This window comes from Choloepus didactylus, chromosome 2 (genome assembly GCF_015220235.1).
Source record: "Choloepus didactylus isolate mChoDid1 chromosome 2, mChoDid1.pri, whole genome shotgun sequence".
NCBI lineage: Eukaryota > Metazoa > Chordata > Mammalia > Pilosa > Megalonychidae > Choloepus > Choloepus didactylus.
Window position 1 is genome coordinate 87,382,952 of NC_051308.1, and position 15,086 is coordinate 87,398,037.

The window sequence follows — 15,086 nt, forward strand, 5'->3', positions numbered from 1 at the left end:
ACCCTCAATAGTCCACCCCCAGCACAACCAGGTTCTTATTAAGAGGTCTAGTTATGACTCTGGTCACTTTTTAAGATTTTTCAGCCAAATAGATTCAGTTCCCAATGACAGACCATGGAAACTATTGCTGAGTAAACCTTGCTGGAAGGACACCCCTCACGCACACCACCAGAACTTTCCCCTTCATGATTCAGGTGCATCAGTTTGGAGGAACTTTCTTACAGTGTCATATACTGTCTCTGCTACTGTCGCTTTTGATGAGGATACTTCAAAATACCCAACCTTAGCATTAAAGGGATTATTAGAATATAACCTTCTAGTCTACTCACTGCTACCATAAATGCTAGAATGACTCACATTAGCTTTTATCTGGAAAGTACAGGGGTTTATCTGACCATCTTAAAAACATATGACTGAAAACTACAGCCCTTCAACCATCAACCATATTGAAAATCTTTTGGAATTTTCCTAAACCTCCTTCCAGCCATGTAGTGCAGCCTGTGATTTACAAGTCCTATCTTTTCCAGTACCAACAAAAATGCCTCATTGCACCCACAATAGTTGGTTACCCACTCACAACAATTACAGAGAAATCTGAATATATTCTTTGGTTCATACTGGACCCCTGGAGATACCAGGTCCTTATTTGGTAGGCCTGGAAACAAGTGATCAATTCATGCAATGCTCTTGTTTTGATAGCCTTAGGTCACCAGAAGCATCATACATTTTTGGCTTCTCACCTGCTAAGAACTGGAATAAAAAGTTTAGTGATAAAAGGTGTGTACTGTCCTAAAACTGTATCAGGCTCTATGAAGCCAACAAAACCTGGCCAAGCCTGCTAACAAAGCATTCAGTTTGGGTTTCCACATGTTTAATCTCTTATTGTATCACATGTTGCTTGATATATATAACCCTTCTGGATCTTTGTGCTCTGATTCACTCTCTGTATTCAGTTTCCCTCTAGAATAGCAACAATAATTTTTTCACCTATTGCTGACCTACTTCTTTTCTTCTTCTTTCCCCACTCTACAATCCTAGCTGTTCTTTGTATACTTGATCATATGTTCTTTGATTTTCAGCTCAGTAAGTTCTGAACTCTACTTCACAATAATCCCATCTTACCTAGGTTTGTCATATTCAGCATTATGTGGTGTTCCTTCAATTTATTTCTCCCTGCTTCATATTTACCAAGAAGATTAACCTTGCATAACTTCTTATAAATCATTTATAAAATTGTTTCTGGGCTCTACGGTAATTATCTTTCCAACATGAAACATTCTTCCCAACTATGGTGCCTAAGTTTTTAAACAATTTTTGGTTGAATCTCATTGAAGGCTGTATATAAATTATATATAAATTATATTCCACAATTACTCTACATTGTATGTTTATAAACCTGATCTAATATTTCTTATTGATTGATCAGGAAGATCCTCATTATAATGATAAGACATTGTAAAAGGAGATTAGCTTGCTTAAGTATGTGGCAGTCCCACTCAATATTGAGGTCTTCGTCCTTTTCCTAGGTGAGTAGGCTACACTGATCAGCCTCAATTTCCCAGAATCTCCTCAGAAGCCCAGCTACCAGTCTTCTTGCACACAGACTATCATAAACCAGGCTTCACAGTCAAACCACATTTTCCTTCTTGAGGCTTTCCAAAACTTAAAATGGATCTTGTGCCATGCCAGAAGTTTATTTACATCTAGATTATAGATTCAGTCTAGAACATCCTGGGTGTTTGCACAGCTTCTTCTAATACTTCTTACTTGCTTGCATTGACACATTTTGACAGACTCTCATAAAATCCATTCTCAGTCTGAAGAAGCTAATGCATCTTTATTTTTTCTCTTTCTTTCTTTTTTCCCCAAACTCACTTTCACAAATCTTCTTTGTGCCTCCTTCTTTTTCCTGCCATATTCAGTCTTTGCCTCACTTACCCAGGTGACTGGTGGCTTCCTTGTCCCAAGGCCAGGTGGCAGCTCCTGCAAGGTCTTCCCGTACTGAGCTGGCAAAGTAGACATTGAGAAAGTGGGTGCTGTTGAGCTGCAGGGCCTCCTTCAGCTCCTTCACACTCATGTATGCCCTGGGGAGCACACAAGAGGAGAAAATGTCACACCAAGGGATCAGGAGTTAGAGAACAGCAGAACCAGACCTAATCAGACTCTGGAACTCCCAACCAGCATTGCCTTTTGGAGGTGCAAAGAGGCAGAGAATAGGCTGTTATGAGGACAAGTATCCACAACTAAAACAGCTGCTGGTTTTCACCCCAAGATCACAGGACATGATTGACAATATATGTATCTTGCATCGAAATCTACTCCAAGAAATTTAAAAAAGATAGGCTATTATTAATCTTCAATATATCACAAGTGCATATTAATGTTTTTTTCCTGGTGAAAAAAATAAGGAACAGAGTGATAAAACAGTAAATCCAAGTCTTTGTTCTAACCAGTTTGTTCGATTATAGAGTTGGTTAGTATTCTACTTGTATTAACAACAAAACTAATAGTAACTAATGTTTATTGAGCAATTGCTATATTACCAGACATATACATGCATTATGTCATTTTAATCTTCGCAACTTTATGGGACTATGAACTACTATTTTTTTAAATATTATTACCATTATGTAAATGAGGAATTCAGTCTTGGAGAAATTAGTAATCTACCCAAGGTCACAAAGTTAGTAAGTGACAGAGTTGAATGTAAACACTGGTCTTTCCAAATGCCAGACCCCATGCTCTTAACCACTATAATATTTGCATGAATACTCAGTATTTGACATCACACTTAATTCCTCATTCTGCACAAAGATTATTTATTTAAGATAAATATGATACTGTTGATTGTTTGCCTTGAGAACTATCCCAGGCCATGCTGATTGCCTTCCAATTAAGTCTCTGGTTCTTTCCATCAGACGTCATGATCTTTCAATGATACAAAGTTCAAGTGAATCTCTATTTAAGCATATGCTTGTTTTCAGGCATTAAAAAAATTTTTTTTAATTTTTTTTCCTGCTATTTCATTGAGATGTAGTCACATACCATACAGTCATCCAAATGAAGCATTATTTTTTAAAGAAAAAGAATGGAAATAGTGGTTAGAAAACATAATATAAAAGAGAAGAAAGAGATGAGTTTTAGATAGGAGAGGACATCATAAAGAATGCTAATTGTACATGCATTTCTCTTCCCACTTCATTAATCAATAGAAACTCTAGCCCTACTCCTACTACCTTATGGTAATTACCAAATATCTTTCTTAGTGGCCTTCACAGCACTAGGCAACAGTATGTTTGCACTTATGCACAGAATTAAAGATCTATTAAAAACACATGCTTTGTGGCCCATTATTTAAAAAAAGGAAACAAGCACTTGGTGTCTTTATAAGCTCATATATAGTCAAAGACCTTCAACTTCCTGGCATCAGGTAACCTAAAACTTTAGCAGGAGCAAATAGAGCTGCAATCTTCTCACTGAAAAGTTATTTTAAGAAGGAACAACTAAATTAGAGCTCAGTGGCCCCTTAGACTCGTTGGATGCTTTCCATGGTGATCATGGACTGCCATTCCAAAGACAGGAATGTTCCTAGCAAGACATAAGTTGGAAATGTCCTTTATAGATGATAATTCATTGTTGCTGTTCTGGTAGACAAGCTGCAGACACTGAAACTCCCAACCCAGAAGCTAATGTTAGGACAGCATGACCCTTCTCTAGTTTGTTCTGCCTCTCTACTCTGCCTTCCCAACCATGCTACTGATGCCATCTGTTTAATCCACATGTAGGATATGCTGGCAAGAAGCACTCAAGAAATAAAGAGATTTCAAAGAAGATTGTTTCTGTATTTTTGGGAACAGAATCAAAAAGGAATAAAAGTAAATAAACAAAAATATATCTTGCTTTAGAACCAAAGATGCTTGGGAGCAAAGGGTTTTATAAATATTATTTCTATTGACTTATAATATTTCGGAAAAATAGTTCTCAATCCCAAGAAACCATCCAAATTCCATGAGATGATGTCAGATGTATTCAGAGGGATATTCCTTCCGCTGCTTTCCTGGAGACACAATGTTTTTTAGGCTGTCGCTTGTTTTTTCCTGGACATTAGTCACAGTCCCTTTCTCTTTCTCTTCTATTAACATGTTGATGATCAGGGGCCATGATGGCATCAAGGAGCTCTTCACTATGGAGATGTTTCAATAGAGCAGAAAAAGAGACAAGAAAAAGACAGAAAGAAGAAAAAGAAAGAAAGAAAGTAGGCACACAGAAAATCAAGGACTGAGTCTCTGCCAAGCCTAGGTACCAAAGAAGAAAAATTCCTCCCTCTCTCTATTGCTGTTCCAAGGTTCCAATTAAACTTGGGGTTGGTAACTTGACAGTTTTCTCTTTTTTCTCGTCACTCACTTTTCCAAAATCCCCCTGTCCCTGGCAAGGCTGAGTTGGGCTATCTGTGTGTTACCGGCTTCTCTGTCTGCCATTTACCAGTCTTGGCCTCTACCCTGCTGTCCTCCCTCAACCCAGCAGTTCCACTAGTTTCCCTTGAGCACCCTCCAAGAGGCCTCCTCCTCCACCACCAACCTCATTAGTTGGTTCTACTCATCTCTCTCTTCTTTGCCCAATCCTTTCTCCGGCCATAAATTTCCCTTCTAGATGACAGTGTTATGCAATGCTGGTGGCAAACCGAGTGTGGGTTGCCCAAACTCCTGCACCCTACAGAGATATAAGTAGAAGTCAATGGGTATAATGGAGAGAATGGAAAGGGAAAAAAAAAAAAAAAATAGAGCCAGTTAGAAAGAGGGAAAGTTTTATTTTGTTGGAAACAAAGACTGTTGTCCAGAATGTTCTCTAAACCAAAGAAGATCAAAGTGTAGATACCAGTGTATCTACTTTGCATGCAGAAAGCTTTACCCAATATAATGCATGCACACCAATTCGGAAGTTAGTTAAAGCTAACAAAGATGAACAGCTCTTCAGCTCATGTGACCAGAACCTGGATATCACTAGGGTAAGGAAGAATAGACATTATGCTTAAGCTCAGGCTTACCTTCTTCCTTCAGAATAGATTTATTAAGAGACTTTCCATTGAAAAGAGCTTAATATTCAGGGGAAGGTAAAACAATCTGCATAAATGCAGTAAAAAGTACACGGGTCTAGAACTGACCAGAACTAAGAATATGAAGGGGGATGAACTGTATTCATATGCTTGGTTTCTGTCAGGATCTACCTCTACTTATACCCTACACACTCTAAATAGAGAGATTCACCATAGACTTCCCCCAGTACTCATACTGACCAAAGTGAAGATGCCAACTGATTTTTCTAAGCTTGTTTTCAGAAATAAGCACTCCTGGAGGCTGTCATATCAAGTCATTCCACCCCCATTACTCTGGTCTGTTGTTTCTGACAAGAAGAATGCACACCTGCCTTACCATTCTATGACTGTGGCCTACTGATTTGTATTAACCATTGCCTGTTTTCCCACCCACCATATTACACTCTCCCCAGCCTTAGTGCATCCACTCTGATTTCTGCCACACTCCCTGACTGCTGACCCTCAGTTACTCCTACCCCAGGGCTGAAGTGTACATACTGGGACTCTCTCTTGCTTACCTTCTGACCACTCCTTAAAGGGAAAGTAAAAGGATTCAAAGAAGATCTCCTTGTGCTCTAGCTTATTAGTGAATTGAACAACTCCTTTATAGGCTGGTAGAAATAATTCAAGAATGAAGCCAGAAACAAGAAAAATGTTCTGAACTGTCTGAAGGAAATTGAAGCCAATATCAAAAATTGGCAACTTGAAAAGCAAGATATAAAGGATGTAGCTGCACATAAGGGACCCATAGCTCCATGTTCCTTGCTCAGAGCAAGCCCTCTCCTGAGGAGGATCCTCACTGTCTCCACAGGTGGCAGAAGAGCCTCCACAAGAACAAAATCAGATGCCCCCAAGGACCTTTAGCTGATTTCCCTCAGAGAAACTAGTTGTGCCAAAGCTGGGATACTTTGGTTTGGTTAAATCTAAATCTTCCTGTCATCACTGTAAACCACAGTTTTCTACCCAAAATTTGCAGAAGGGTTCCGTCTGTCACCTCCATCCTCTAGCTACTCTGCCATTAGGTTTCCTCCCTCTGGAGAATATCACCTTTGACCTGCTCCTCCAACCCTTTTATTGTGTCCACACCTTGTGACTTGCATCAACTATCATTCTCCCAGCTGCCCAGTGCAACTTCAAATACTTAGTTTTCTCTCCTCCTGCCAAATTTCTCCCCGTTAGGCTCATGACACTCTACTACATCACCACACACCTTTTGATTTTCACACCTCTTGGTAATTCCATACACTTCAAGGCTTTACATCTGACCCTCAGTATTCTACTTCACCCTGACTTCTATCGCTGCCTGAGGAAATTTCAACATTTATGTGAAACATTCACTCAAGACATAATCTTATTCTCCACTTCCTCATCTCAATGACCTCTTTTGCATTCCCCCTTTGGCCATCTAATTCATGGAAGTCTTTGCCCAGATTTGTGAATGTCTGGTCCACGTTTCCCTTATCTATGCTTTTATTTGTTTATGGTCATCTCTTCTATGGGAATTATTTGCAATCTTCATCATCAGTCTTCTGCTGCCCTCTTACTTCAATCTCTTATTCCCTTGAGTTCTTTATTTTGTTGTTGTTAAATGAAACTTTTTCACAGAATGCTATAAAACACATATGTTACACAGTTTTCAGAACTAACGGAAATATATCTTTCACTTGCTTCTAATCACTTTCCCTTGATTCTGAGTAGATGATCACTCCTCTTTTGATGATAACATTGAGGCTGTTTGGCATGGACTCCATCACCCTGCCCCCCATCTCTCCAAATACAAACATACAGACTCAGACACATATATACACACTCTTAAATGTATTGACTTTCTTACTTATTTTTACCTATTCCTCTATTCCTACAGGGTGAGGTTTTTCAGAGCAAATCATAGCTAACACCACCTCTTTCTTCTTCTTCCATTCCTATCTAACTTCTTGAAAGAGTAATTTCCTCATCCTCCATCCACTTCTTTTCCCCATGTTTCTCCTAATCCCCCTATAACCTCAAAACTGCTTTAGCTAAAGTTGTCAGTGACCCCCTGATGTCTCTCTTTACAAAATGGAAAAAAAAATCAGTCATTTTCTTATTGGAACACTTGGTTGAGTTTTTATGTTATTAATTACTTCCAATTGCTTCCTCTTTCTTAAAGCTCTCTACTTCCTTGTTTTCACTGAACCCTTTCCTGATTCTCTTCCTGCTTTTAAAAACTACTTATTCTCAATCCCCTGCAACCTTTAAAAGTTATACCCCAGGGTCCTGTTTGTGGCCCCCTTCTTTTCTCACTCTCTGTGTTCATCCTTGGGGAACTCTTCCACTTTTAAACTATTAAGCATGTTACTATTTGGATAATTCCCAAATAGATATCTCTAACCTTAATTCTCCCCTAAGATTAGATTCTTGTTTACCTCTAGCAACTGGACATCTCTACCTGAATCACCCACAGACACAATGAAGACACAGTGAATTTCAGAACGTCTGAGATAGGATCTTGTTGGTGAATCTGTAGACAACTTTTCTCATGATTAGATCGGCAAGGATTGAGTTTTGATTATATATATAGGATATGTGTGCCCGGATCATGGAAAGATGGGGAAGATAAGGACAAGGGTAGGAATACAATGGCATCCTGTCCCATACCTAACTTTACATTCTGGACTTTGAGTTCCTTTGAAAGAATCTAAAAGAACTCTTTTCAAAGGAAAATTTGTGAAACCCACGCTACAGGCAATTCTGCATTAAGGCTTAGTAACAAAATGTAACACTGAGTGAGAAAAAGGGACACTCTCTCCATTTCTGGTGAGAATTAAGGGATATCAGCAGCATTCTGGCACATGAGTTTTGCAGTATTGGGTTGTACTGAAAGCCAGCAATCTGAGAAAGCCAGCTTCTCCCCAGGGAAACAATCAGGGCAGATCATCAGCTGGATTGGTGAGTGTCAGCAGACAAGGTAAGTTATCATTGCCAGTGTTTCATGGCAAGCAGCAGGAGAACTGCAACTACTAATGGGAATGAATTTTTAAGGACACTGGAAACTTCCAGAAATACTAGAGCAAGAAATACTTTGTGTGAGGATAAGGTCTTATAGTTATGCACTGAGAGAATGCAATTTGATTGTTAATGGTAGTATGGCTTCATTCACGCCCACAGGATTATGTGGACTGTGAGACATTCAGTTTATCTTTACCTCTGAACTCACAATCTTCTTTCCCACACCCAGTTCTCCAACTAGGTCCCTTTCTGAACTGGAGCCACCCCACTATTACCTTTTCCGTGACATAAATAGGAAACTCAGGGCTTATCTCAATATAATCAACCACTTGCTAATGACTCATGAAGACAAAACATGGTGGTGATTATCATTTCCTTCTGAAGTCCTTAAATGAGGCTGGATAGCATCATCACCATGATATCATCAACTGTAAATATATTTGTTTAAGTTCAAATATGGCAGATGTGACAAGACTTATCATATCCAAAACTTTGTCTAATCCACATGGGAATGAATATTACCAGAAGTAAAACGGAATTATTCTCTAGAAATGTTAAAGTGTTGTAAGAATTTGAGGTTGAAATAAAATAAAATAAGGAACTGGAGATTGAAAGCACTTGAGGTCCAGTGCCATGATATCATCTGTGGTAGGCAGAATAATGCTTACAAAGATATCCAAATCCTAATCTCTAGAATCTGTGAGTGTGTTATCTTATATAAAGAAGCTTTGCAGATGTAATTAAGGGTATAGACTATGAGATGGGGAGATCATTTTGGATTGTGACTAATTACATAAGTCCTTAAATGCAGAGACTCTTTTCTACCTGTGGTCAGAGAAAGAGATGTGGTGATGGAAGCAGGATCAGAGAAATGCTACAATGCAGCCTTTGAAGATGGAGGAAGGAAACCCAAAGCCAAGGAATGTGGGTGTCCTCTAGAAACTGGAAAAAGCAAAGAAACACAGTTGCCCCTAGAGCCTACAAAAAGAGATGCAGCCCTGCTGTCATATTGATCTTAGCCTGGTGAGACCCACATCAAACTTCTGACCAACAGAACTAACTTTATGATAGCAAATTTGCACTGCTTTAAGCCAGTAAGCAAATGGTAAATTCTTACAGTAGAAATAGAAAACTAATACATCTTTTACTAAATACAGTATCTTTGGAAGAGAAAAGAACATACAGAGAAGGAAGATCTGGCTGGAAAAGATGGTGTCAAAAAAAAGGAATCTGCTTTTAAAGATTCTGTCCTGTGATGCCATAATTATGCGCTCAAGGAAAGGAAAAAAGTATATCCCACCCTTCTGGCTCTTGGCAATAGTTTACCTGCCTCAACAAGAAGTTAAATTTATTTGGAATAGGAGAACAAAAATACCCAGATAACTCAGTAGATCCACATATTAAGAAGGACAAGGTATTGGGGACAAAAAAAAAAAAAAAAAAAAAAAAACCACACAGTGGAAGAGATACCCAGTAGAACTTGAGTGAAATGGTCAGCCCCAAGGTCAGGGGCAGCCTTTGGTGCACAGGCTCTCAAGCCAGGATGACCTGGTCTCCAGTTCCAACTTTTCCACTCACTGGCCACATAGTATTGGCAAGTCCCCTACCATCTCCAGACTTCAGTTTCCTCATCTGTAAAATGAGAATAATGAAAGTGTCTACCTCATATAATTATTGGTAGGAAAAAATGAGATAATATTTGTAAAGCGTTTCTCATACGTAAGCATTCAGTAGACCTTATTTTATTAATAATAATGTCTATGGCCTCAGATGACCACATGCCCAGCAACAAAGTTCAGAAATCATTATAAAGGAAAGCAAGTATCATCTCAGAGACTTGGTAGGGAGCTAATCAAGGTCTAGTCAAAAGAGAGGCTACCTTGCTTAAACGAATCAAGTAAAATGAAATGGAAGCAATACTACAGTACAGAAAGGAAGAAAAAACTTACATCTAAGACTTGAAGGTAAACCCATGATAGAAAACTTTTTAGTGAAAAGAAATGAAAATAAAATAAAAATGAAACTCATAGGTAGAGACTACAGTTAGTCTGGTCAGGCAAATACTAGCCATAATATCTCCCAAAAGTGGACTACATAACTGACAGAGAATAAGGCTATTGTAATGATTCTGAATTTCAGCTGAGAATACCTGCCAGAAGGCTGATTCTGCTAATAGCACTTGTTGCACTTCTAATAAATTCTTTCCCTGACTTCCTGATAATGTCCCACAAAAATTTCAGGAAACAAAAAAGAGATTTTCTAGTTTGATTTTAATTCTCTTTGATAAGAAGAACTAGCTGGTAGCATGGAGTAGGTGAGTTCCTTCAATGAAAGAAATCGCAATATCTTAGTATCCTCAACAGCCAAGTCTGGTAACACCCAGGACTCAAGCTTTAGTAAAGCAGATTTCCAAAAAAAGAAAGAATAATTCCATGACCTAGGATTCTCAAGGAGACAATGTCTTTTGGAGGTGGAATGATACAAACTTTGAAAATCAATTTAATCCCAAAATGCCCCAACTTAGCAAAAAGGAGATATAAAGCATTCAAATGAACCAGACTCTATAAGAGGACTCTCTGCTAAGCCCAAATTTTACAAGAACACGTGTAGATTTTGGAAGGAAGAATAGCATAAAACTGTTAAAAAAAAAAAAAAAAAAAGTCAAAAAAGATAACGTCCAGAACTAGCATAAATATGGAAAAAATGCCAAGAATGACAAGTTGTAAAATTTATATTTTTCAGAATAATAAAAAGTAGAAAAAGAGTAGAGAGATACCAAAGGCAAAATAAAAATGAACTCTTCAAAGTCGTCTTTGCTATAAAGATAAATAATCATTAAAATGAAAATTTATTCAATAATTTATTTACTTGACAACTATTTATTTGTTCCTAATAATAACAGTGATCACAACTTAGTGAGTCTCAACTATATGCCAGGTGCTTTGTATATATTTTCTCACTTATATTGCACAGCAACCCTATGGGGTTCACATCATTGTTTTATTTTACAGATACGAAACTAAGGCTTACAGAGACTAAGTAACTTACCCAAAACCACATGGCTTATAAGCTTTGGAGGCAAGTTTTAAACTCAATTCCTTCTAATTCCAAAGCACACATTCTTCCTTCTACCCTTAAATTGGTTTCCCTATTAACTAAGTCACCGTGTTGGGTCCTGGCAATGAAAAGATACTTAAGACATGGCTCTTGTTTTCAAGAAGTTCAATCTAGTGAGTAAGACAACCACATAAACAAATAATTATACTACAAGGGGACAAGCACTATAATAGAAGTATGTGCAAAATTACATACAAGAATAGAGGACCGACTGAAAAATCTGCTTAGCAAATTGTAGAAGTTTGTGGTGGACATTTTGGATTGGTTTGCTCATAACCATTCTACCATCCTTCCCATGTGTCTTTCTGTTCTACAAGACAGAAAAGTTAAAATGTACATTTCTCCAACTCCTTTGCAGCTAGCCACTTGGATGTGATTTATAGTTTGCCAGTTAGGTGTGCTCTTGTCAAAGTTAGAAGGTGAAAGTGAGATGAAGACCTGACTTCTGACTGGCTTACTTTCTCCACCTGTAAGCATGGCTATGCAATAGCGTTCTTGCGTCCAGATACTAGCAGTGTGAGTCTGCAGAAGCAGACAGTGGAGCAGACACTCTGCTGGTGTGGATGTAACAGGCACAGCGTGACTCAGTGATGGTGGCAGCAGTGAGGCAGTGTGTTCCTGAAACCAGCATTTTCTGCTGAGACTTAAGGATCCCCCACTTCCTGTCTGTGGTCCAAAGCACCACTTACAGGTTCTGCAGTAAGGACTACTTTAGTCCTTCCAAAGGCTTTGTAAGCACCTACATTAATGTATTTAATCCTCTCCTGGTTAATATAGCTAGAATGGCTTCTGTTTTCTGCAACTAAATCTTGACTGAGAAATATTTCAGCTGTGTTTTCAATATTTGATTTTTGTTCTCAAGCTAGAAAAGTCAAGGGAGAAAAGTAGCAACCCTACCACTAGAATTTTAACTTAAGAAGCTGTTTCTATGAACATCAAATACACATCAATAAGAAGAGTATAATAACAAAAATATATAATATAATATCATAATAATATAATGGCATGGTGCACTGTGGTAACAGAATGATATAATAGCAAAAAGGAGTATAATAGCAGAATGTAAATAATTAAAATTTCCATTAACATGGATCTGGTAAGAGAAAAGTATCTAACATTCATGCCATGAAACCATTAAAAGTGCTGATCTCTATCTATATTTATTAAAATGGGAAAACTCCTCCAACATATTTTGCAGTGTAAAGGCAGGCTGTACAACAATATGTGTAACGTAATCCTATATAAAACCATATATAGACATCAGTAGGTGTGTGTTGAGAGTTATCTAGAAGGGAGTGAAACGTAGACAGATTCGAAGTGATTTGACTTTCTTTGTACTCTTCTGTATTGTTATTTTTATATTGAGCATTTTCATTGCTAGAGATGTATTTTATACATAAATATATCTTACAGTTCCCAGAAGGCAGGCAAGCACTATGCCTTTCTCTACATGACAGCAAATTAGTACATCATCTTAGATACTGTCACAGGCTCCTTCAGTATTCATTGAATAATTAATGGTGGAGATGGGCTCTACTTGAATGACCAGGCAGAGAATGCTCTTTCTTCCCCTCTCTGAAGTTCATTGTTATCGCTCTGCTGCAGAGCCCCCTTAAACCACAGGAGGCTAGTCACATCTGAAAGGGCAGAACTTCAAGGCGTAGCATATATGATCTGCTGCTTCTGGTAGTTGGGAAGAGACAACAATATACCCAAAGCCCAACCTCTCTCTCTCTCTTTCTTTGACAACTCTTTGAATGGTGACTAAAGGCAGAGCAGTTTCTGGGCAAAAAACACTGTATAACGATAAACTCCTGAGGCCTGGATAGGAACGGGCAATGTAATTCCACAGGCATTACATTGGGTTTAAAAATAGGAAGCTTTTCTCCAGCAGAAGTGGTCCTTGTGACAACTGGAGCAGACACGATGCATTTCAGCTAATGGTAAAAGCCCATGGAGCTGCCTGCTATTTTAGTTGTTCTTTTGTGTGTGTGATTTTTTTTTTTTTTCTTCTTCTCCTAAGGCACTTTTCTCCATTGCTTTAGAACATTTTGAAAGGTTTAAGTCTTGTTTTCAAGCAAAGCTTCCTTTCTGTAATATGTCACACACACACAAATACTGAAAAAATCATTCTTGTTGACAACACACATGCACTAAACTGAACACTTGACTTTCTATTTTATTGAAATGGGGAAAGTGAATGAATACTATCACATTGATAATTAAAAAGACTTTACATTCGACTTTAAAAGGCAGGGCGACACACTCAATTCAGAAAGTATTTACTGAGCACCTACTAATCTCAAGCTCTGTGCTGAACAGGCCCAGGCAGCACTCCTACCCTCACTGAGCTTGTGGCCTCACAGGAAGGACAACTAGGAAACAGGCTGTCACACTGCAACACAGCAGGCTCTCTGATGGGGAAAGTAAAAGGTACCAGTAGAGCCCATAGATAGGAGCATCTGACCAGGATTTGGGGCATTAGGTAAGTCATTGCAGAATTGACAACTACACCAAGACCTGGCAGATGAGGAATTTGTCTGGAGAGGAGGGACACGGTGCATCAAGAAGCAGCCACTGATGCAAATGCCCAGTGGCCTGGGTAAGAGATGGGAAATATTTCAGGAGAGTAGGAGGAAGTGGGACGATTTATGCTAAAGAGGGCAACAAAAGCCAGATCCTGGCAGGCCTTGCAAACTGTGATAAGAATTTAAGAGTTCTTTAAAGCAGGGAAGACGTGGGATTAGATTTGCCCTTTAGAAAAACTGGTTTCAAGAAAGTGTGGAGAATGGATTCTAGGGTGCAAAACAGGGTAGAGAAGCCAGTTAGAAGGTAGTGGTTGGGTTTGAGAAATAGAACCAATAGAAATTGGTAACCAATTAGATGAGGTGGAGTGAGCAGGACAAGTCCAAAATGGTTTTGAGTCTTTAAATTGAGAAACTAGGTAGGGGATAATGCAATTCACTGAGGTGAGAAACAAAAGCAAAAACAGATTTTGGTGGGAGCTTGAAGCTCCTGCCATAATCAAATTAGAGATGCTCATTAGGCAGTTGTATATATGATTCTGTAGATCCAAACAGGACATAAAATTTAGAGAACATTAGCACATAAGTGATAATGAAAGCTATGGGATAAATGAGATGGTATACTCAATACAAGATGTGTTTAGGGAGCCAGAAAACGAGAGTTCATTTTTCAAAATATATCCTGAATTGTGCAATCTGAAAATCCAGAAAGAGGCTATATTAATTCTGATTTATTGTAAAAAAGTAGTATTTACTTTTGAGTTACATACCATTTGTCAATGAATGGGGAGATCTTTTGTTGGGGGACTAAAAGGTCTCAATTTGGCTGAGGAAAAGGTGTGTAGAGTGAGAAAAGACAGCATAGGATCAATCTCAGACGTACGGTAAATTGTAAGAAATGGGCATACATCCAATTATTCATCAAGTCCAGTAAGTTCTATCTTCTGAACATTTCTAAAATCTCTCCCCTCAGTCCAGACCGACATTGCTTTAGGACATCATACTTTCTCTCATGGTTTATTGAGCAAAATCATTACTGGTTTGCCTATCACCAGTCTTTCCCCATCTTCCTCCATCTTCCCCATGGAAATCTGATCAAGCCACTTCCTGCTTAAAACACTTTGACGGTGTCTCAGTGCATTTGCTTTAACACGCAATGCAAATGCATTACATTTTCAAGTTCTTCCATGATCTGGCCCCTCGCTACCTGTCCAGCTTTAGCACTGGCCACTGTTCCTCTTACACACTGTATACCACATGGACTTGTAGCTCTACACCTGTGTTATGCTCTCTCCTGATTCCATGCAATCACACAAATATTTCTTCTGCCTAGAATGCTCTTTTCCTGTTTACTGTTCTGCTAA

At 38.6% G+C, this 15,086-nt stretch overlaps 1 protein-coding gene across 1 annotated transcript in view; it reads right to left on the minus strand.

The window, feature by feature from the left end:
- Positions 1–15,086, minus strand: part of PAPPA2 (pappalysin 2) — a 289,990-nt gene that overhangs the window by 191,812 nt on the left and 83,092 nt on the right. The window contains exon 3 of the mRNA XM_037806710.1: positions 1,939–2,084. Within this exon, the coding sequence (XP_037662638.1) occupies positions 1,939–2,084 (146 nt within the window). The remainder of the gene's footprint in view (positions 1–1,938; positions 2,085–15,086) is intronic.